At 39.9% G+C, this 23,838-nt stretch overlaps 1 protein-coding gene across 4 annotated transcripts in view; it reads left to right on the top strand.

Annotated features, from left to right (window-relative positions):
• NFAT5 (nuclear factor of activated T cells 5) overlaps window positions 1-23,838 on the top strand; it is a 1,437,387-nt gene that overhangs the window by 401,616 nt on the left and 1,011,933 nt on the right. For all 4 annotated transcript variants that reach the window (XM_044081909.1, XM_044081907.1, XM_044081910.1 and 1 more), the window contains one exon: window positions 14,599-14,718. In XM_044081909.1, coding sequence (XP_043937844.1) covers window positions 14,667-14,718 — 52 coding nt within the window. In that variant the 5' untranslated portion in view covers window positions 14,599-14,666. The remainder of the gene's footprint in view (window positions 1-14,598; window positions 14,719-23,838) is intronic.

Raw genomic sequence — 23,838 nt, 5'->3', positions numbered from 1 at the left:
AGGAGACAAAAACACACTGGCCGACGACTTAAGCAGAAACATCATGGATCCGCACGAATGGGAGTTGAATCTGCAAATATTCAGAATGATAACACAGAAATGATGGAGCCCGGACTTGGATCTGTTTGCATCCCCAATAAACTGCCAGCTACAAAAATTCTGCACAAGGAGTTACCATCCACAAGCATGGAAAGTGGATGCCCTCTCATTCAGTTGGGAGAACCTACAGGTATACGCTTCCCACCACTACCTCTCCTGCCAAAGGTACTCATAAAAGCCAGGCAGGAATAGCCAAAGATGATCCTCATTGCACCAAACTGGCCACACCAGCACTGGTACCCAATCTTAAGGAGCTTAGCACAAGAACCACCCTGGATTTTGCCTCAAATCCCGCATCTGCTGACTCAGCACAACAAACAAATACTACACAGCCAGCTGAAGACCTTAAACCTAGCTGCTTGGAAGATTCCTTAGTCAAGCAAGCAATGCCTGTCTCCAAAGCTGTTATGGATGTCATTCTGGAGGTCAGAAGGCCTAGTACCAGGAAAGCCTATTTGGATAAATGGAAGAGATTCTGTGCCTTAAACCAAGCTCACAGCCTTGACCGTCTTGTCCCAAACATTCCTCAGATACTACAATACTTAACTGAGATGCTGGACAAAGGACTCTCCTTCTCATCCATAAAGATCCACGCCTCTGCCATCTCTGCTCATTACAACACGGGTCCACCAATTTTTCTCTAATCCTCCGTTAAAACAGTACCTCAGAGGGGCTAAAAACATAAGACCGCCCCGTAGAGCACCTACTCCAACTTGGGACCTCAACTTTGTTTTGGAGAAGCTAACTTTACTTCCTTTTGAGCCAGCCAACACAGCAGAATTAAAATATATCTCTTGGAAAACTGCTCTGCTCCTGGCAATAACATCAGCACAAAGAGTTTCAGAATTACATGCACTAATGGCAGTGGAACCTTTCCTCGTTTTCCACCAGGACAGGGTGTCTTTAAGAACTAACCCTACTTTCATGCCAAAGGTGTGGTATCCAGTGTGGCTCTAAACCAAACTATTCACCTGACATAGGTATATATATGACAATCCAGGACATGAGTTCAAGTTTAGGGTCTTAGATCAACAAGTTAGAGATGCAAGGGGAGGACATGACTCATTAAAACTTGAAAGAAAAGAACTTCTCTGGCAATTGAGGGTCAATGCAAACCAGAGACCAGGTATTAATGAGATGAGTTCTATAATATGTATTTTGAGACTGAAAAATCTAGAGAGGTAGTCAACCTGAAAACATTAAGGTGTTCTATATTAACATACTAATACTTGATCTTTTTTCAACTCATTTTGATATCAGTGTACAGACAGTATATATGTGTGGTCCCACTGACATTCACCCCAGTTTGTACTGATTCAGTTGGACCATATTTTACTCTGGTACACATTTTTTGTATTGTCCGATAGAAGGAATACTCAGAGACCTACGCTAGGTCTCTGAGATCAACACTAGGATAACACGTATTTTTATATAAACCATACAAGTTAAATATAACATATGTTGGAACGACAACACACATATATATATGTTATACCAATATTATACAATATTTACATTGTTGGTTTATTATTGTTTCCATAATTTAATGGTACAACTCAGTTTATTAAGCCCCCATTATATATACATCACCCTAAAGAATGTGTTTCAAATATATGTATACATTTGTACTAGTGTTTACTTTTATCAATGCTAGTTGTAAAGGTAGTGCGTTGCACAAGCAACTTGTGAATGCTTGTACAAAGCATAATAGACAAACATTTTGGAACAACCTAGTGCTCACTTGTGTATTGTAGAACAGACACACAAACTGCAAGGTTTCAAGATAAATTTTAACAATGTTTAAAACAATGTGATTGTTGGGTCCTGTACTTTTAAACATCCTGTTGGTGTTAGAAGTCGAGTGTTTTACTTTTTAATCTTCATTTTAATTTTTAACCTAGAGATTTTAAAAGCAACTTTAAAAATACTTTGACTGTCAATGGATTCTTGTTTTTATAATAAGTCAATGGGAATTAGTAAACCAGCTTTAATTGGTTAAAGTATGTATTTATTCAATCAACGAATTAGTATAAAACAAAGCCTATCAAAGGGTTTCACTGTTTTGCTAACTTCTGACGAAGTCCGGTATTATCTTGTCGAAAAGTGTACAGATATTGAACTCACTTAAAGTCTATTAAATTACAGTTGAAATAACTTTTTTCGTGAAGAGGGTTTCCGTTTCTATGTGTTTTAGAAACTATTCACCTGCCAACTTTTTATCCTAAACCACAGAATAAAGGGGAGAGACTACTGCACTCTTTGACATTCACAGGCAGTTACATTTCTACTTGGACAAAACCAAAGCTTTCAGAAAATCTGAGCAATTATTGGTAGCATATGCTGCAGGAGCACAGGGAAAAGCCATTTAAAAACAGAATATTTCGAAATGGATAGGACATTGTATACGTACACATACCATGGAAAACCTGTACCTAGCAGCATTAGAGCTCACTCCACCAGGGTAACAGCCACTTCAACTGCCTACCTCAGGGGAGTACCTACCCAGGATATTTTGGAAGCAGCAACTTGGAGTTCTGTACATACCTTCACCAAGCATTACCATCTGCGTCTATACTCTAAATCCAGAGCTGGCTTTGCCACTGCAGTGCTGCAGGGCCTTATAGCCACCCCTAATGCCTTATAGAACCAGCCACCATTCCTCAGCTTTGGGATTCTACACAAGTGTAATGACTGCAGCAGTGTAACACGATGAACATAGTACAGTTTTGTACCTACCATAAATGTAGATGTTCGAGTGTATACACTGCTGCAGTCCAGGTTACCCTCCCTCCTTCCCCTCGTACTGGCTGGTACGTACCTATGTCTTCTACCCTTACTACCTATGGGGAGTATTTGCTGGTAGCTGTAAGTTGTTTTTTGCTTTCCTTATGTATGTTTTAGTAGCAATTGGAATTGCCTACCTATTTAGAGGCACCTGACATCTGGGGCAAGAAAAACTGAAGAAAATGGCGTCGGCTGCATCTTGTATACCCCTTTCGCACTGACGTCAGGGAGGAGGCGACAGCAACCGACGCCGGACCAAGACTTTGGAACTCAGGCCGACTGGGGAACCGCCTGACGGCAGGATAACCCAAGTGTAATGACTGCAGCAGTGCATACACTCGAACATCCACATTTATGGTAGGTATAAAACTGTACTCTTCCCTTAAGAGCACACACAGACCACAGTCCGGTGCTAGTTTCCCCAGATCCTCAGTAAGACTCCCCACTGGCACAGTTATAGAGTTGAGTCCTTAGCCAGGGTTCCAAGCCAAGTTGTCCAGTACTTCATGTCCCTGCCCAAGTAGCTGGCACACACACACTCTTGGAGATTTGTTTTACACACACACACCTGGGAAAGGCTGGCACAGGTTTACTAGCTATGCCCCCTTCTGCCCAGACTATAATGTAGTTAACACTGCCACCAGAATCCCTTATCAGCTACTTTAAGGCCCTTAATAATGAGTATCCAATTTTTCTGTGTAATGTTACTATTACTACAAATGGTAGTTTGACCAAGAGCCAAGGCTATTAGGAGTGGCCCACAGTGTCACCAAATAAATATGCAAGTACTTTCAACTTAAATATCTCTAGACTGATCAGCCACAATGAAAGGTTTAAATGCATTTAATAATAAAACAATAAGACAATAGTAAGTATATATTTACAGTGATAGCGTTCAAAATCACAGGAAATATTTAAAACAACATTGCAAGAGTCTCAAATAAATGAAGAAAAGTATCTAAACTAAGCTTTGTTATATTCCTGACTTATATCTAAGAGAATTACTATAAGCTAAGAACTAACTTTTACTACAAGCAAGGCAGATGTGGTGAATGGATCTTCTCAAGTTGATGTCAGGTCAAAGACAATACAGAACGCTGTCTCTCACTCTGAGACGTAAATTAATATCTCAAATATTACTGCTGGGATAACTTGCAGAATGACATCATTACTTGTCATCTGACTCCTAGTTCCCAGGCCCCAAAACAACCATTGATGGTAGCTGGTAGCATTTGTCTGTGAAAATACATAGACCTCAGATCTATGGCAAATGCTGGAAGTCATAAAACACTTCCAAGACTACAGAAAGCTCCTCAGCACAGACATTGTCTCCTTGCTGCCATAAAGTAATTTTATTTCAGCTATTTTTCTGAAATTTACTAGAATGAGGTTAACCTTCTGTATCCCAGTTTCCACTCTTAAAATATATACATTTACACAGTTACAATAGTGCATGTACATTTCTGTTCTTTTCCAGTAGGGAACACTATGGATCCATTGCAAACACAAGCATTTTGCAAACCCTTTTCAACATATGTCTGTACAAACAATTTTGATACATATAACACAGTTCTAATGCAGGTGTAACAAAAGCATCTTACACAAATCATTTCAATATTTACCAATGACAGAATTATTTACAAAATTCCAGATAGCTGTGCTGGCAGTATCTCCTTTCGTGACAATTACTTTAACCAAATGTGCTGCCCGCTGCTCAACAGGTTACTGATACTAATTCCATTCCTGCTGTCCAAGATGGGCAAACAATGGATTTGAAAGAGCATACAGTATTCTTTTAGTACTTTTAACTTTCAGAATATTGAAATGTCAGGCACATAAGTTAAAGTTTTTGCTTTTGTCTTTTGGGAATATATAGACATTAATGGTTAACCTTCCTTCCATCCGAGGTTAAAAAAAAATGATTGAATGCTTCTGTTGACAACTGCTTCTCAGGTGGCATAGCATATCTTAAAATGTACCTATAAATCAGATGACTCTTCCTCTTGAGATTCTGCACCTGGATTAGTTTTGAGGAGACGTGCATGGCTTCATAATCAAAACCTTTCTAAAGATGTTATATATGAGATTTTAATCTCTGTTTAGAATAGGAAACTTTGGCTCTCTGGCTGTTGTGCTGAAGAGGTGCGAAAAAGGTAAACTGATGCGAGGAGTGACTCCATTTTTTGAAACCTCAGGTTTTAAAGCAGAATAGTTTTTCCTCCTCAGTCTCATTTTCCAATAAACAATTTAAGTAACAACAAGCTAACTGTCAGGGTTTTAGAAAACTATTAGTCTCTTTCCTTCCATTCTTATCAAAACACTATCTCAAGGAGTCATAAAACCAGTGCCTCTCAATCTGCTAGGCAAACGCTATTAGTTAAGAATATGTCTGGATCCCAAATGGATGGTGCTGGATCTTTCCACTTTAAACCTTTTTGTCAAGATCCCTAAGCTCAAAATGTTATCATTTCAAACTCTTGTACCTTTGATTCACCATCTAGTTTTCATGCTAAAGCTGGACCTAAAGAATGCCTATTACAACATTCCTGTTTCCAAGCATTACTGTTTGGCTCACATTACCAGGTGTTCTTCATTTCCACTGATGTAGTAGCCTTTAAACTATATGGGTTCATTTCCTTCCAAGGAAGCAGCAACTGTCTAGTTTCAAAAAGCTGTAACCCCCCTCCCCCCCAATTCCTTCACTATGACTGCTGATTGTCTAATCCCAAGGAGGGAAATCAGCAGTCAAAATGAACCTTTCTTCAGTTCTTTCTTGCAGTCTCGAGAGGAAGCATCATGGTTTCACAGGAGCATCAATCGGGTAAGACCTTAATTTCTGGCTGTAAAGTCCCCATTTGGGTACCCATCCCCTGAGAAATTATTGCTGTTTTAAGAAAAATAATATATATTCTATATTTTGACTAAAAGTGGTATTTTTCCTTTAAGAAACTCAGAATTTTTCCAGCTTATCGGAAGTTTCTCATCTTCTTCTTTCGGCTTTTCCTGGTTAGGGGTTGCCACAGCGGATCACCTGTCCGCTCATGATTGGCAGTGGAGTTTTACAGTGTCGAGTTGACAGCCCGGCGCCCAACCTTCCACAGAAGGCACGCACATGCCCACACTCATGCCTAGGGCCAAGTTAGAGTGTCCAATCCACCTGCAGCATCTCTTTGGGATGTGGGAGGAAACCCATGCAACCACAGGGAGGACATGCAGACTCTGCACAGAAGGCACCCCAGCTGAGAATCAAACTGGAGAACCTCTTGCTGTGAGGCAGCAATGCTAACCGCTGCATCACTGTGGCCACCCTTATTGGAAGTTTCCCATAAGGGACTGATATTTTTAGCTAGAACTGTTGGTTGATGTATTTGCAGCTAATTTTGAGAGTAATTATGTACTGCGCGTGTAAACTTTGACTTTTACGGGACAGATGTTCTTCGTGTTTCACTGTTGCAGTCATCACATTTGGGTTATCTGCTTGCAGTAGCCCTCAGTCTACCTGATTAACAAAGCCTTGAGTCCTGCATCAGTTGCTGTCCTTTCTTCCTGTGACTTCAGAATGTCAGGTGTATAAAACATGCAGCCGACACCATTACATCAGTCTTTCTTGCCATGCGGTGCCTGAAGCAGAAGCAGTTCGCAAGTGCCGGTTGGCCGACTCCTGAAATTTTCATTTTTGAGTTTCAGAACCGAAGTCTTCAACTAAAAGCTAAGTACCCCGTTAGGGAAACTTTTTCTTGCTCTAAACCAATGTCAGTAAAAGTAGATAATTGCATTACTTGTGGAAAGCAAATAAGTCATAAGATTTTCATTCGTACTATATTCCTTGCCTAGGCCCTGACCATGATGTACATCGCTGTCGGTTTTATGCCTTATTTAAACCATGAACTATCTGTCATCTGTATATTTACGCCTCTAAATATTTTGGTACTCTGTTCAATTATTCTGATATGTCACCGGTAAGCCATCCGGCTACCGACATTTAAAAAAAATGCAAAGTTAAAGACCGAGACAGGATGCCTAGGTCCAAAGCTGCCGACGACGCTTCTCCTAAGCTAGTCGCCAGTTCACCAGTACTCAGTGAGGTGCTTTCGCAGCCCCTGATACCCACTACTTCAGATTCGCAGGCCTCTACTGAGACCCATTCGGAGTCTGGTATGCCGTGAGATGCTTCAACTATGGAACCTGCGGATGTCTCTACCTTGGATGGGTCCAGAGCCGCTGTGCAGGCACTAGCTTCTGAGGGTGTATTCAAGCCTACTGACTTGCGTATTACACCAATGCCATCTTCTTCTTCAAGGCCTAAAACTCGAACCATGCCTAGAAAACCGACGCGCAGACCGCATGGTCAGGCCTCTATGCTTAAAAAAATGATAAGAATGGCTAAAGACCTTATTACTTTAATCAGGGGAAGCCAGCCTTCCCCCTCTACGAGACCTAGGACTGAGTTTGCATATGATACTTCTGACCAGGATTCTGAATTTTCGTTGGGAATGTCAGGATTTCTCTGATTCTAAAAAGAGGCTTAGGGATTTCTTATTCCTGCCCCAGCACAGGCCTTTAGCCATACTTCCTGTACTAGACATTGTTGATGATGCCTTTTCGGAATTTAGCTTGGCCCCTGACTCTTTACCTCCTGCTTCCAGAAAACCTGATAGATATTACAGGGTCCCTGACTCTCACAAGTTCCTTTTTAAAAATCCTACTGCGGATCCTGAGACCATTTCACAGGGACCCAAGTGCATTAAAGCTATTACTGCCAAAAATCCTACCCCCTCTGATAGAGACTGCAGGGCATTGGATAGATGGGGTAAGAAGGTATACACTTCTGCAACTTTGGCCATTGTGGCCTTAAACTGCCAGTTTCATATGTTAAAGTATCAGCAGCATATTATTGGATTGCTTAAACAGAAAATGATGTTGATTCCTGATTGTGCTGAAAGTAAGGATTTACTGCATTCAGCTGAACAAGTTGGAAAACATGCTTTGTAATGTGGTTTTGATTCACTAGAGGGATCTTGCAGGGGTGCTGTAACTGGGTCTGTACTTGGAAGGCATGCTTGGCTTAAGGAACAGTCCTTACCAGATGATGTTAAAGTGAAATTACTGGATGCTCCCTTAAACCAGGACCGCCTGTTTGGCAACAAGGCAGAAGAAGTTCTTAAAAAGATGGAGGAAAAAGCTAAATGTATGCAAACTGTTAAAGATTTTTTACAAGTAAAACCTCCAAGGTTTAGTAGGCATTGGCCTTCCAAAAATTGGTCATTTCCTGCCTCTTCAGACCTTCAGTCCAAACCCAGATCCAGCAGAGCTCCCAGGCTTTAGTCCCAGGGTACGCATAGGACTAAGCAGTGGGGGGAGGGGGGTCTCCACTTCCAAATCTGGGAGTAAAAACCCCCCCACCCTATGGTAAACTGTCTCAATGACTTCTCTTTAAAACTTCCAAGCATTTCTCAACTGACTGCCCCTTTGGAGGGAAAGATTGCTCCTCATGCAAAGAACTGGGAACTCATTACCCAGGACAAATGGATTTAAAATAGTGTCCCAGGGATACAGATTTCACTTCTGCACATTACCAACACCAAGCGGGGTGGCCAGATATACCCCCAAATCACTGGGCAGAGGCCCAAAAGCAAGTACTCTCTCTCTTAAGCATGGGGGCTATTTAGTTGATACCAGAAGGGGAAAAGGGACAAGGTTTTTACTCAAGACTTTTCCTGGTACCCAAAAAAGACAGTTCATTGCATCCTATCCTGGACCTCTCTACTCTAAACACCTTTTTTGGTGGTTCCAAATTCAAGATGCTGACTCTTCACCAGTTGCTCCCTATGCTTGGCAAAGACACCTGGTTGGCAACACTAGATTTAAAGGAAGCATTCCTGCACATTCCAATCAGGGAGTCTTGCAGAAGATACCTACACTTCAAAGCAGGCTACACGGACTATCAGTTCTCTGCACTGCCCTTTGGCTTATCTACTGCTCCCAGGGTATTCACAAAGTTTCTAGCTCCAGTCATTGCATTTTACAGGCAAAAAAATATTCAAATGTACCATACCTGGACGATTGTCTAATTCAGGCAGAAAGCCAGGACATACTTTTGAATCATCTGGCCTTTGTACAAAGGGTGCTAACTTGTCTGAGGTACACCATAAACAAAAAGAAATCATACCTGGTACCTTGCCAACAAATTATATTCCTGGGAGCAAGTTTGAATACAACTTCCCAGATGGCTTTCCTTACGCCAGAGAAACAAATTCATTTGACAACCTACTTCAAACAAGTGGCCACCAAAACCCTGCTATCTGCAAGGCAAATACGTCAAGCCTTTGGGTTCATGGCCTCCTGCATTTTTCTAATTCCATATGCAAGACTGCATATGAGGAAACTACAATGGTATCTAAAAAGCCTATGGTGTCAACATTCTCAGGATCTAGAAGCAATGATTCCTATCATACCTTGCCTACGCCTAGAATTCCTTTGGTGGGCAGAGGCCTGCCACCAAAACAAGGGACTACCATTCACACTACCCCCTGCCACCCAAACAGACGCATCAGACTATGCATGGGGGGCTCACCTGGCAGGGACGTGCATTCAGGGCAAATGGAACCCAAGTCAAATGCACCTGCATATCAGTCAAAAAGAAGTGTTAGCTGTACAGAATGCTGTGACAGCCTTCAAGGACTACATTCTTCCAGGACAATTAATGGTAAAGACGGACAACACCACTGTTATGTGGTACATAAGCAGGGGGGTACACATTCTTACCCCTTCTGCAGACTAGCCATGGCATTGTGGAACACAGCCCTGAGCTACCATGTGCATCTACAAGCTCAATTCCTGCCAGGAAAACTAAATACACTGGCAGACTAACTAAGCAGAAACCTCATGGACCCACATGAGTGGAAACTGGAACCAAGTATTTTCAACTTGTTGACAAACAAATGGGGGAGCCCCGATATAGACCTGTTTGCCTCACCCCAGAACCATCAATTGGGCAAATGTTGCACAAGGACTCACCGCAAACAAGCTTGGAAAGTGGATGCTCTGCTTTTCAGCTGGAAAAAAACAGTTTATGCCTTCCCTCCTCTGCCTCTGCTCTCCAAAGTACTATTAAAGATCGAACAAGACCAAGGATGATTTTGATTGCACCAGACTGACCATGCCAACACTGGTACCCCCTCTTGCGCAGTGTGTCACTGTTGGCCCTATGGCACCTGCCTCAGACTCCTACACTATTGTCTCAGCAGGAGAACCAAATTCTGCACCCTCAGCTTCAAACACTGAACCTAGCAGCCTGGCTAATTATCTAATCACTCCTTTACCATCCCTCAGTAAACCAGTGATGGATGTCATTTTGGCGGCAAGGAGGCCTAGTGCTAGAAAATCTTATGCTGAAAAATGGAAACGGTTCTGTTCTTGGAACCACTCTCAAGGGATTAGCACAGCAGTGCCCAATTTACCTCAGATTTTACAATACTTAACTGAGATGCTTCATAAGGGGCCTGTCTTTCTCCTCCATCAAAATTCACTCCTCAGCCATTTCAGCATCATTATAACACAGAAACTCCCCTCTTCTCTCATCCACTGCTCAGGCAGTTCCTCAGAGGGGCCAAAAATGTACGACCACCCAGGAGAGCTCCAACTCCAGCCTGGGACCTTAAATTTTTTATTGGAAAAACTCACTCGTCCTATCAAGCCAGCTGATACTGCAGACTTAAAATTCCTTTCTTAGAAAACAGCTTTCCTTTTAGCAATCACTTCAGCAAGAAGGGTATCTGAATTACAGGCCCTTATGGCAGTGGAGCCTTTCATCATCTTTCATACGGACAGGGTGTCTCTCAGGACCAATCCCTCCTTCATGTCCAAGGTGGTATCCAGTATGGCCCTTAATCAGTCCATTCATTTGCCAACCTTCTTTCCTAATCCACAGAACAAAGGAGAATGGAAACTGCACTCCTTAGATGTGCACAGACAACTTAGATTCTGCTTGGACAAGACTAAACGCAAAGGAAATGTGAACAACTGCTGGTGGCATTTGCTGCAATGGCAGAGGGGAAGGCTATTTCAAAGCAAACCATTTCCAAATGGGTAGGCCATTGCATTCATTTCTGCTACAAGCACCGTGGAAAACCTATCCCACAGGGGATCAGACCCCACTCAACCAGGGCTGCATCTACCTCTACAGCCTTTCTCAGAGATGTCCCTACCAGGGGCATCTTAGAAGCTGCTACCTGGAGTTCTGTACATACCTTCACCAAGCATTACCATCTGCCAATTTTCTCTAAATCCAGAGCTGGCTTTGCCACTGCAGTCTTGCAGGGCCTTATAGCTGGTCCTAATGCTATCTAAATTCCTCCTCCCATCCTTAGCTTTGGGAATCTACCCAAATGTGATGACTGCAACAGTGAAACATAGTACAGTTCTGTACACTTACCATAAATTTAGATGTTGGAGTGTATTCACTGTTGCAGTCCTAGTTACCCTCCCTCCAGCCCCCTCACTTCTTTTGGCTGTACCTCTACTCTCCTTTACTATGCTCAAAAGCTTTTTGGTGTGTTTTTTGTTGGAGGTATAACCTTGTATACTTATAGATTTAATTGCTTCCCATTAGGGGGGCATCTGACATCTGGGGCAAGAAAAACTGATGTAATGGCGTCAGCTGCATGTTTATACCTGTGACGACCTGACACCATGGAAGAAGGGACAGCAACCAACGCAGGACCCAAGACTTTGTTAATCAGGCCGACTAAGGGCTACTGCAAGCAGATAACCCAAATGCTGGTGATTGCAACAGTGAATACACTCGAACATCTGGATTTATGGTAAGTATACACAAGTGTGCTTTGTCAATGGAGGAACTGTCAGGACATTATGTCAGTGTAATGCTTAGGCTCATTTCATGACAACGTACCTGCCATATTGATATCTGCCAGTGTGTTTGAAGAGTACTAACAGGGAAATTGTGTTCTATTTTTTTTTTTTTTTTTTAAGATTAAAGGAGTGGGGAAAGGGTTGTAAATGTAAGTGTGCTGCTGGTTATACAGTCCATGACAGCTCCTTCTGATAGACTCCCTACGTCTGTGCTTACCTGTTTTGGTTCCGCTTCACAGGTTATGGCTTGGGTACTCATTCAGGTTTGGCTGGTTCTTCTCCTGCAGTACCTAGAAAGAAACATCACTTAACAAGTAGTCCTTGCATTTGCAGTGGTCCCAGTCTGTGCCTCAGCCAGCAGTGGGATAACCTGCACAGATTGTTCCTCAGACCATTCACTCACCTCTGTGACTGACTTTGCTGTAGTCCTTTTGACCAGCATGAACCGGGGGTCATCCATGTTCCCTTCGTCTGTCCCGTTGTCCAATATACACATGAGAGAACCTGATGACCACCTTCTATACATCTGGGAAACACTCAGAGTTTTCTCAGGATACATAGGGCCAAGAGACCATTAGACTGGAAGAAGTCCTTTCTTGAGTCAGTCATCTTTTACTGGCAGTCCTTTTAAGAAAAAACACAAATTAAACTGTTCTGAAGAAATATTACTGTTAAAAAAGAGGAGTTCCTTACCTTAGCTGGGTAGGTATAACAGGCAAATCTTGGTACACAGAGGCCATTACAGTGGGACTGGACTTAGCATGTGCACCCTTTGACTTTTCAGATTTCAATTCTGGGAGTTGTAAAGAGGAAGACTGGGTGGTGGTTAAGTCAAATAGCTTGCAATCTAGGTTTTCAGTTGTCCACTCTGACACCATCTCTTCCCTTCATTAACCCCAGACGCTTCAGACCTGGCATGGAGAGTGGTTTCAAAATGTTTAAAATTGTAAGGTCTGTGGAACCCAGTGGATGGACAGATGCACATAAAGATCAGAGAGCTGTCATCAGTATTTTACAGGCCTTTAAGCACCTCTGGTACCTAGAACCTCTGCAAAGCACAACAGTGATGCGGTAGATTTTCAGAGGGGGGTGGGGGGGCATGCCAGACTGGCTGTAATAGCCTGGGAGGTAGCAGTTCAACTCAGTCTGACTCTTCAGGCTTCATACATCCATTAAAGCAAAACCTTACTGCAGACTAGGTCAGCGGTACCAGGCTCAGACCTGCCACACATGGAAACCTATTTATCTAATGGGTGGGAATCATGTCATGCAGATCATTTGCTCTCCTGTCAGAACAGACAAAGAAATTCTGCTCTTGGATTCCTTGCATTCAGGCCTGGAAGACAGATGCTTTCTCATATCAGTGGACTGAAATGTTTCCTGTATGCCTTTCTACTCTTTCCAGTGATTACCAGGGTTCTTCAAAAGATCCAGGACTCTCCAGAAATTCTGGTGGTGACCCTCTTCTGGCCAAGGCAGCAGTGGACACTCATAAGTAGATGCTGGTGTAGCCCCCATATAGCTTAAGCTACTCCAGCAGTGACAAAGTGGACAAATTATCAGTAAGACCGGGGGGCATAGTGGCATTGAGTCTCAATTGCCAACTTAGCTCTTTAGCCTCCAGTACATCTTCCCAAGGTCCCCCCCCCCGAAATCCTTCTTAACACATTCTAAAACAAAAAAAAAACAAAAACATGATCCCTGTTGTCCTTAAATATAATTTGGCCATTACATGTGTGCTTAAATTAAAATTATACGTAGTGTATTCATAATTTTACATGGTTAGTCCCAAGTTTTTTTAAATATGATGTATACATGCTTTTCTGAGTCACCTTTTGATTTATAGTATAGGTAAAATGTATTTTTTATTATTTTCATTCTACCTAGTATTTCGGACTATATTATAGTCTCTTACTGTAAGTTTTCAATTGATGGGGAAATTTCATTGGATATGTGTTGGGTATTTATATGTGGTGCTTAGTTGGTGAACACTGATTCTGAAGAAATTTTTTATGAAAGTGCTTAATCCTTTGTGCTTGTGCAATAAATTTTATTTACACAGCTGGAGTCTGGAGTGTTTCTCCCCGGGCCTCCGCTGAAAATTGGCTTCATTCCAAGTCGGACATTCCCGGTTAACAAATGTTAAATAAATAAATAAATAAATAAAATCAGCTCTGTTTGGTTTGCCTTCCTGGGTTGTGCTGCTGCCTGTTACTTGATCACATGGAAGGTGACCTGAAACTTTAAAAGCTGGACAGTGGGCATATACTTGGCAGGTAATAACCCATATGGCTTGGGCTACTGCGGAGTTGTCTATTAGAACATATATTGATTTGATGAATTTACTTAGATCCCTGTATTTTCATTTTATAGTTTGTTCATTACAGCACCTCCTTACATGCTGCTGGGATTTTCTAATTAAAGGGAAGAAAAGGTTTTGCAGAAATTTTACTTGTTCAGAAGTATTGTTACTTTAGGAAAGTTCTGCATTAGCAGTCACTTAGTAATCATTGGCATGTTTGCTTGAAGAGAGGACATCCTTTTGTTCTCATAGATTCGTAGATCAGTGCTAGGCTAACTGCCCTTGTGGGCCATTTTAAGCCTAGCCAATTACCCAATGTGAGAATCGAACCCTGCACCGTGGGTACGTAAGGTAAACACCTTAACCATTATGCCAACCTCCTTTTATTAATGTGATTTTGTTTACAACTTTATTTAAAAACAGGTTTTGTTGACAACAAGCGCCAAATGTGATGCAGAGTATTTAAAAAAAAAGTTTCAAATCACTTTAAGCTTAATGGATTCCTAGCATTGCTGGTTGATGAGTTTTATGTTTATTTTCAGAATCTGTCTATGATCTTCTCCCTAAGGAGCTGCAGTTGCCCCCATCCAGTGAGAGCAGCCTAGCATCAATGAGTCAAACAAGTGGTGGAGATGTGGGGTCATCATCCCCATGTACAGCCGGTGAGCCTTCTGTCTTTTTATTCTCCTTTTCTTATTGGCAGCAGTTACTCGGGCAGTATGAGCAGTGCTGACAAGGTTTAAATTCTCAGTGTTGTCATAACTGTTTAAAAAGGCTTTTGTCAAACTACAAGGTTGAAAGGATTTTTATAGTGTGTTTAAAGGATGACTTTTAATTTTACAAGATGGAAGGAGTAGGTGTTGTGCACACACCTTTGTTGTCTTTGGTTAAAATATTAAGTGAACTTAGGTGGTAGAAGAAAAGTGCAGTGTTCTATTGATTTAAGTGTTAACTTGTTAAATTTGCTTTTATTGATTTTTAACTTTGGAAACGTTAGTATCAGCCCCGTTTTTAAGTATCCAAGCTATAGCAGTAAGTTCCTTAGAGCAGTGGCATTGATAATTTCTGCATAGCCTTTTGAAAGTTCCCGGTTCCCCTTTGTTGACCATCAGTCCCTGCTCTTGGTCATTGTTTTGACTTTTTCATTTCAGCTGGTCAAGAATACTTTGATCAGTTTGTTCCTTGAGGTGAGAGTGGAATAGAACAGGAGTGGCATTTATCTGCATGTTGACAAGGTGTTTTTTTAAGCCATTTATTGCCTGCATATGTCCATTTGCATCCAAGGAGATGGCATGTGGTGGGCCTTTGCGCACTGTTCTTCCACTGTTGTATGTGTGAAGTAATCAAGTAGCACTGCCCCTGTTGTACTGCATATACTCTGGGATTCCTTGTCTCTGCTGGGGATTCAGACACAGAAAGCATGCCCAGACACACTCCCCATGTCTGTAAAAGAGGCAAGCAGGCTAAACCTTGTCTTTTGTCATTGATCCATTCTTGCCACCACCAGCTATAGCGGGTGCTCAAGCTACTAACCAAGCATAGGTCACTTTGTGTAATCATATTTACCCCTTGACACCAAAAGAGCTGGCATGAAGTTTTGTCAAGTTGCCAGCTGTAGAACAGATGGGACATTTTTTTTTTTTTTGCAATATGGTAATTCCCATTTTATAGTAAAGCCATCAGGCATACAATATTTTTTATGCTGCAGGTTGATTAGTTGAGACTTGTATGGAATTCATTACACAAATTGTATGACAGTCCAAGAAAATACATAAATTCTGCTGGAGCTACTCATTTCACAGTGAACTCATACAATAAGCTTGCACATAGATGTGGGTAAACCACCACTAAACCTTAGTACAGCATGATTGATACATACATGTTAACATATTAATGTCTTCAAAACCAGTGAACTAGATTTATAGAGTTAGAATCAACCAACAAAGTTTAGTCTAATAAGTTACAAATTTTAGGAGTAAACTGCCTAATATAGTCAGCAGTGATGTTAGCTTTTTCAGTAAAAAGGGAACTTGTCAGTAGAATTTCGACCAGAAATCAAGTTGCTAATCCAGTGTGAGGACCAATTAACCAGAGTACAGCTAGTAATTAAAAAAATACTGCTACTCATCTCTCTCAAAAGTCATGAGCTGGATTTTATAAACATTAGATAATACCTACTTGCCTTTCTTTGTGAAATATCAACATCAAAATATCAAAATCTGGTACGTACATGCAGAATCAAGTGCAAGTTAGAGACTGTTGAATGTACTTTTATTACATTTAACCAAATTAAAATAGAAGTCCAACACCCAAAGCGGTAGCCGAAAGTTTTATTTGTTACAACATAAAATGAGTGCTTTCGTCTTGCTAGACAAGACTTCATCAGATGAACACAATCCACATTACTTGGTCCTTTTATATCTTATACAATTGGACCCAATCAGTGTTTTAAAGGCATACTGTCACTAAAAAATCATCCATAAAAACACAGTACCATTTCTATATTTTATGTTTTGTATCAAAATCATATGAGATATATACTGAAATCTTATTTACCATTGATTTAGTTAAAATCCATACTGAACAGTAGTCGTAATAAACTGAAAATGAAAATAAAGAAAAAATGAAAACAAAACCAACCATGACACTTTGCAAGATGTGATAAAAATAAACCTTTGACAAAATGCCTTACTAGATGCCTATACATCCCCTGCTCTTGCTAATAACACAGGTTTGATGGCAATATACCCGTTTAAACCTGGGGGAAAATTGGATCTCAGTCTTAACTGCCATTTAAGGTCTTTGTTTAATAACCAATTTTTAACATCTCCCACCCTGGTGTTTGTTCTAACCATGTCAATGATGCCAAATTTAAAACATTTAAAATCAATACATATCAAAGAATGCTTATAAAGTACACTAGTCTCTTTTTTAGTTTTGATGTCATATGAATGTTTGTACATTCTGTCCTTCAAAGCCCTCTCAGTTTTCCCAACATAGAAAGCTGGACAGTTTGTACATGTAGCTAAATATACAATCATCTTTGTGTTACAATTGCCCTTGCAATATTTCACTTTACTGTCCAAACCATTTTGTAATATAATTCTATCTTCTTTATAAATGTTTGAACATTGCCTGCAATTGCCACAGTTGGTAGTAGCCTTCCTTACACTACAATGAGATTTGTGCATCTGTTCAAACACTCTCTTGAAATTCATTCCAGTTTTGTAAGTAAAAGTAGGTTCTGTACCCACTACTTCAAATAATTCCTTATTGGTTTTAAGTAGGCTCCAGTTTCTTCTAATAATGTCGGTGAACATGCCTGAAAATCCATTGAACTCAGTTATACAAGCTTTTTGAAATATTTTACTGTTTTCCCTTTTCTTATCCACAAAATCACTAGGTAGACCCACCAAGGGTTTGTCTACCACCCCAACCTCCTTTAATTTCGTCAATGACCCTATATACCTCCTCTTCAGGGTAACCCCTTTCTATGAACATAGTGCTTAAGTTATGCATTTCTTTGTAAAATTCCTCCTTCTCTGAGGTCATCCTAGCTATACACGGGACAGCCTGTCCTTTAACAAGACTAAGCTTTTGAGCCATATGGTGGTTGCTATTAAAATGTAGGTAACTATTGCACCAGGTCTCTCCTATAAATTTTTGACTGAAAACCATCCGATGTTAACAAAATGGTAGTGTCTAAAAGTTGATGCTGGAATTGTTCCATTCGTATGTAAATTTAAAGTATGCAGTAGTATTGTTCAAAAACTCAATGAAGGAAACCATTAATTCTTTACTTTCATCCCAAAGGATAAAAATATCATCCAGAAATCTTACATACAGTCTTATAAATTTATGAAAGGGACCGTTGAATACATAGCATTGCTGCCACTGCAGCATAACCAAATTGGCATATATGGGAGCACAAGCTGCCCCCATAGCAACACCATTGGTTTGCCGATAGTACTTGCCCTGAAATCCAATAAAAGTATAGTCTAAGACTAACTCCGTTAACTCAAGGATTAACTGAATCTGGTCATTGTGTAATGTGGAATGTTTGTACACGCTATCGCTAAATATTTGATGCCCCTCCAATCTTTAGGTATACTAGTAAATAATTATTTGACGTCGATGGTGAGGAAGCTCAGATTTTCTTTCCATTTCTCCCTTGTTAATTTCCCTAAAAAAAAATCCCATGAGTCCTTAATAAGGTGGTCCTTCTTCAAAGGGATTTCCTTAGTTAGTCCACATATACTGCTAAAGGGTGTGTTTTTGAATTTTTAGCCGACACTATGGGTCTAAAAGGAGGGTTTTTCACACATTTGTGAACCTTAGGTATCCCGAAAATATTTGGGATAATAGGATGAATTTGCTTCAAAAAGTTGTAAGTTTTTCCATCTGTCCTGTTCTCAATCAAATACTCATCCAGTAAAGAATCTATCCTGCTATAAGCTATCATTATTTTGTTTCTGGAGACTGATGTGTAGGTGTTAGTGTCCAATAAAATATTGGTAATGGCGTTGTTATATTCCTCTGACCCATAGAGGACAATCCCACCTCCCTTATCAGGCTTCATAATCCGCGTATCTGCATTACTTCTCAGTTTTTCCAACAACATTCTTTCCTCGTTAAGTTGTGCCCCTCACCTTTCTTTTTACTGTTGTTACCCTATAAACTTCTTCATTTACATAATTCTCAAATAACAACAAAACTGGATGCAAAGGGGGATTAAATTCGCTCTTTCTGCATGAACCATTGCCAATATTGTTTTCAGCCGTAATACTATCTTTATCAAATAACAACAAAACTGGATGCAAAGGGGGATTAAATATGCTCTTTCTACATGAACCATTGCCAATACTGTTTTCAGCCGTAATACCATTTTTATGTATCATTTCTAAGTTCAATTTCCTAAGATACAGTTTCAAATCGATAAGTGTGTTTGCTACATCCCCTTAATTAGTTGTTACAAATTTGAAACCTTTTGAAAAAAGGTTGAAATGTTCTTTTTCCAAATGTAGGTTGATGTAATTAAAGATTTTAAAGCCTTTGTAAACAAATACCTTATTCTGTGTGTCAGGGACGATAATTAATTCCCTCTCCTCCCCGCCTTTTTCCATCCCTGATGGTGCATTGGATGTGTGGGGAAGTGACCTGAATCTGAGTTGCTTCTGGACTTGCTTGCTAACCTCTCCGATCTTCTCACCCCTAAAAAATGAGAATCCTGTTCCGGAAATGAGTCCAATTTGTCCAACTCTTTGGATGAAGTATGCCCTAAACAGTCATCCCTAACATGTCCAACTGCATTACCACCTACATTCATGTTCCCTTTGATGTTCTTAACATGATTGTTTTCTCTATTATAAGGCCATGGATATGCTGTGTGCTCTGCATATTGATGTTTGTCCCTTAAAAACTTCTTTTGTTTCCTAGAAAAAAATAGTCTCCACCCTTTTGTTAACTCTACTTAAGATTTTCTTATATAGTTGTTCATACTCGCTAAACAGTAAATCATTTAAAATGTTCTCATTAAGTTTTTCCATTTCACATTTCAATGTCGCTAAAGCAGACTCATTGTACATTATCATCTTATTCATGAGTCCCAACCCACATTCGTTGAAAAATGCTTGGAAATCATTAACTGTAGTGTCAGTGTAGTTGATACCAAAGGGATATTTGTTTAACCTTAAATCCTGTGGAACCACCTTAGAATCTATACAACATTTCAAATAGCCATTGTCCATTTCCAGACATTTCAGTTTGAATAACTTTTTTTCAAACATATAAATCATTTCTTTTAAAATGGGTGAGCTGTCATCTCGACCGACCGCACTAGCGCCACCCAAAGCAATAGAACCACAATCAGACTTAAAATTTTTGAGTAAAACATTGTGAAATGAAATTGTCTCTTTGTTTTGTATGTTCAAGTCACTATAAAACACATTATTCCTGTTCAACGTATGTGCATTAATAGAGTTGCGACTACTGGAAAAGTCGCCTTGATGAAAAGTACCTTTTAGGCCAACAGGTCCTAGGTTGGCACCCTGCACAGTTCCCGAAGTGTCAGTCCCATTAACTTGAGTAGGCAAACCGTGTCTGCAGGACCCTTGAAAATGGGCCGGAAACAGCAGTAGATTCCACCATAGCATTCCTTCCCCCAGCACAGCTCTCGTTGGTAACTGGGCATGGAGCAGATGTCACCGGCAGTTCCCTGGAATGTCTACCAATCGGGGAACCTGAGTTTGAATGTATGGCAGCACCCGACTCCTCTTTCTGAGTGAATAACTCCACCAACCTCATAAGCTCACCCTTCAAGTCGGACACTTCGTCCCTAACCTTCCGGAGCTCATTTTGGGTGGCTACAACATTGTCCATATCAAACACCTCGTCACCAGCAATGAGGGTAGTTTTGTTGTTATTTGAGAATTATATAACTGAAGAAGTTTATAGGGTTTACAACAACAGTAAAAAGAAAGGTGAGGGGCACAACTTAAACAACGAGCAAAGAAAGTTGTTGGAAAAACTGAGAAGTAATGCAGATATGCAGATTATGAAGCCTGATAAGGGAGGTGGGATTGTCCTGTATGGGTCAGAGGAATATAACAACGTCATTACCAGTATTTTATTGGACACTAACACCTACACATCAGTCTCCAGAAACAAATTAATGATAGCTTATAGCAGGATAGATTCTTTACTGGAGGAGTATTTGATTGAGAACAGGATAGATGGAAAAACTTACAACTTTTTGAAGCAAATTCATCCTATTATCCCGAATATTTTTGGGATACCTAAGGTTTACAAATGTGTGAAAAATCCTCCTTTTAGACCCATAGTGTTGGCTATAAATTCAAAAACACACCCTTTAGCAGTATATGTGGACTACTGGACTAAGGAAATCCTTTTGAAGATGGACCACCTTATTAAGGACTCATGGGATTTTTTAGGGAAATTAACAAGGGACAAATGGAAAGAAAATCTGAGCTTCCTCACCATCGACATCAAAGAATTATTTACTAGTATACCTAGATTGGAGGGGCATCAAATGTTTAGCGATAGCGTGTACAAACATTCCACATTACCCAATGACCAGATTCAGTTAATCCTTAAGTAACGGAGTTAGTCTTAGACTATAATTTTATTGGATTTCAGGGTGTGTACTATCGGCAAACCAATGGTGTTGCTATGGGGGCAGCTTGTGCTCCCATATATGCCAATTTGGTTATGCTGCAGCAGGAGCAATGCTATGTATTCAACGGTCCCTTTCATAAATTTATAAGACTGTGTATGTAAGATTTCTGGACAATATTTTTATCCTTTGGGATGAAAGTAAAGAATTAATGGTTTCCTTCATTGAGTTTTTGAACAATAGTACTGCATACTTTAAATTTACATACGAATGGAACAATTACAGCATCAACTTTTTAGACACTACCATTTTGTTAACATCGGACGGTTTTCAGTCAAAAATTTATAGGAAAGGGACCTGGTGCAATAGTTACCTACATTTTAATAGCAACCACCCTATGGCTCAAAAGCTTAGTCTTGTTAAAGGCCAGGCTGTCCGTATAGCTAGGATGACCTCAGTGAAGGAGGAATTTTACAAAGAAATGCATAATTTAAGCACTATGTTCATAGAAAGGGGTTACCCTGAAGAGGAGGTATATAGGGTCATTAACGAAGTTAAAGGAGGTTAGGGTGGTAGATATAAACCCTTGGTGGGTCTACCTAGCGATTTTGTGGATAAGAAAAGGGAAAACAGTAAAATATTTCAAAAAGCTTGTATAACTGAGTTCAATGGATTTTCAGGCATGTTCACCGACATTATTAGAATAAACTGGAGCGTACTTAAAACCAATAAGGAATTATTTGAAGTAGTGGGTACAGAACCTACTTTTACTTACAAAACCGGAATGAATTTCAAGAGAGTGTTTGAACAGATGCACAAATCTCATTGTAGTGTAAGGAAGGCTACTACTAACTGTGGCAATTGCAGGCAATGTTCAAACATTTATAAAGAAGATAGCATTATATTACAAAATGGTTTGGACAGTAAAGTGAAATAGTGCAAGGGCAACTGTAACACAAAGATGATTGTATATTTAGCTACATGTACAAACTGTCCAGCTTTCTATGTTGGGAAAACTGAGAGGGCTTTGTAGGACAGAATGTACAAACATTCATATGACATCAAAACTAAAAAAGAGACTAGTGCAGTTTATAAGCATTCTTTGATATGTACTGATTTTAAAGGTTTTAAATTTGGCATCATTGACATGGTCAGAACAAACCCCAGGGGGGAGATGTTAAAAATTGGTTATTAAGCAAAGAACTTAAATGGCAGTTAAGACTGAGATCCAATTTTCCCCCAAGTTTAAACGAGTATATTACCACCAACCTGTGTTATTAGCAAGAGCAGGGGATGTATAGGCATCTAGTAAGGCATTTTGTCAAAGGTTTATTTTTATCACATCTTGCAAAGTGTCATGGACGGTTTTGTTTTAATTTTTTCTTTATTTTTATTTTCAGTTTATTACGACTGCTGTTCAGTATGGATTTTAACTAAATCAATGGTAAATAAGATTTCAGTATATATCTCATATGATTTTGATACAAAACATAAAATATAGAAATGGTAGTGTGTTTTTATGGATGATTTTTTAGTGACAGTATGTCTTTAAAACACTGATTGGGTCCAGTTGTATAAGATATAAAAGGACCAAGTAATGTGGATTGTGTTCATCTGATGAAGTCTTGTCTATCAAGACGGAAGCGCTCATTTTATGTTGTAACAAATAAAACTTTCGGCTACCGCTTTGGGTGTTGGACTTCTATTTTAATTTGTTTGAAGTCTATTCAGTTACAATTCATATATTTCTTTTATTACATTTAGTTTATTGTCTAAGCCTGCCCAAATGAGCTTTCCAGCTGGTGCTCCAGCTCCAGAGATTTCCAAAGCATTTGTAATGTATAGATGTGTAATAGAATTGAACACTTAGTCACTGCAACTTTGATCTTGGGCTTCATAAACTACTACTGGGAAGGAGGCTGTAACTCAGTAGTAGAACATCTCTTGCAGAAACTATGTTGAAAAGTGTCAAGTAGATATTTTTTCCTCAGATATTCAGCGGTTTGAGCTGCTAACAATCTTTCATAAATTTTGAATAATGAGAAAAAGCAATGAGATGAATATTAATTGCCAGGCAGTCTTCTGTTTTATATTATGGAATTAGAGTCGATAAGTTATGTTAACGTGAAAAGATGTTATCAAAATGATGAAATGAGTATGCTTGTAGGGGGCCACACAATAAAACATGTATACGTAATTATGGTATTCTAAGGTTGATACCACCAGCAGTAGTGCTAGGGCTTCTGTTACTGTTTCTTGACATTTTTGGTAACTTTCTTCAGGGGGTAATCAGTTTAAAATGGAATTTATCAAGGCCACCGTCATAGAAAATTAACCTTGTAGTGTTGTAATTTGTACTAACAAAGAAATTGATGAACTCTCTGGAGAGGTAATTTTTGTCTGTGCGAAGACTACCCACATGTCCTTTATTAGATCACATACTGACTGTTTATCCCACCAAGGAACCTGACTGGCTGGCATGCAGAAGTCAAAGGTTTCCATACTATCGTACATATGATCTAAGCCCATGGGCATAAGGTTACATAAGTGGACTTTTGAGCCCAAGATCTACAGACTGTCTTGCCACCAGTCCAAATGCAGGTCTCGTATCTGTCATTCTGTTCACATCATTGTTGGTGTTACCCTGCTT

The sequence above is a fragment of the Protopterus annectens genome, chromosome 8.part1 (assembly GCF_019279795.1).
Source record: "Protopterus annectens isolate FY-2018-M chromosome 8.part1, PAN1.0, whole genome shotgun sequence".
Classification (NCBI taxonomy): Eukaryota; Metazoa; Chordata; order Ceratodontiformes; family Protopteridae; genus Protopterus; species Protopterus annectens.
This window is presented reverse-complemented; position numbering and strand designations above follow the sequence as displayed.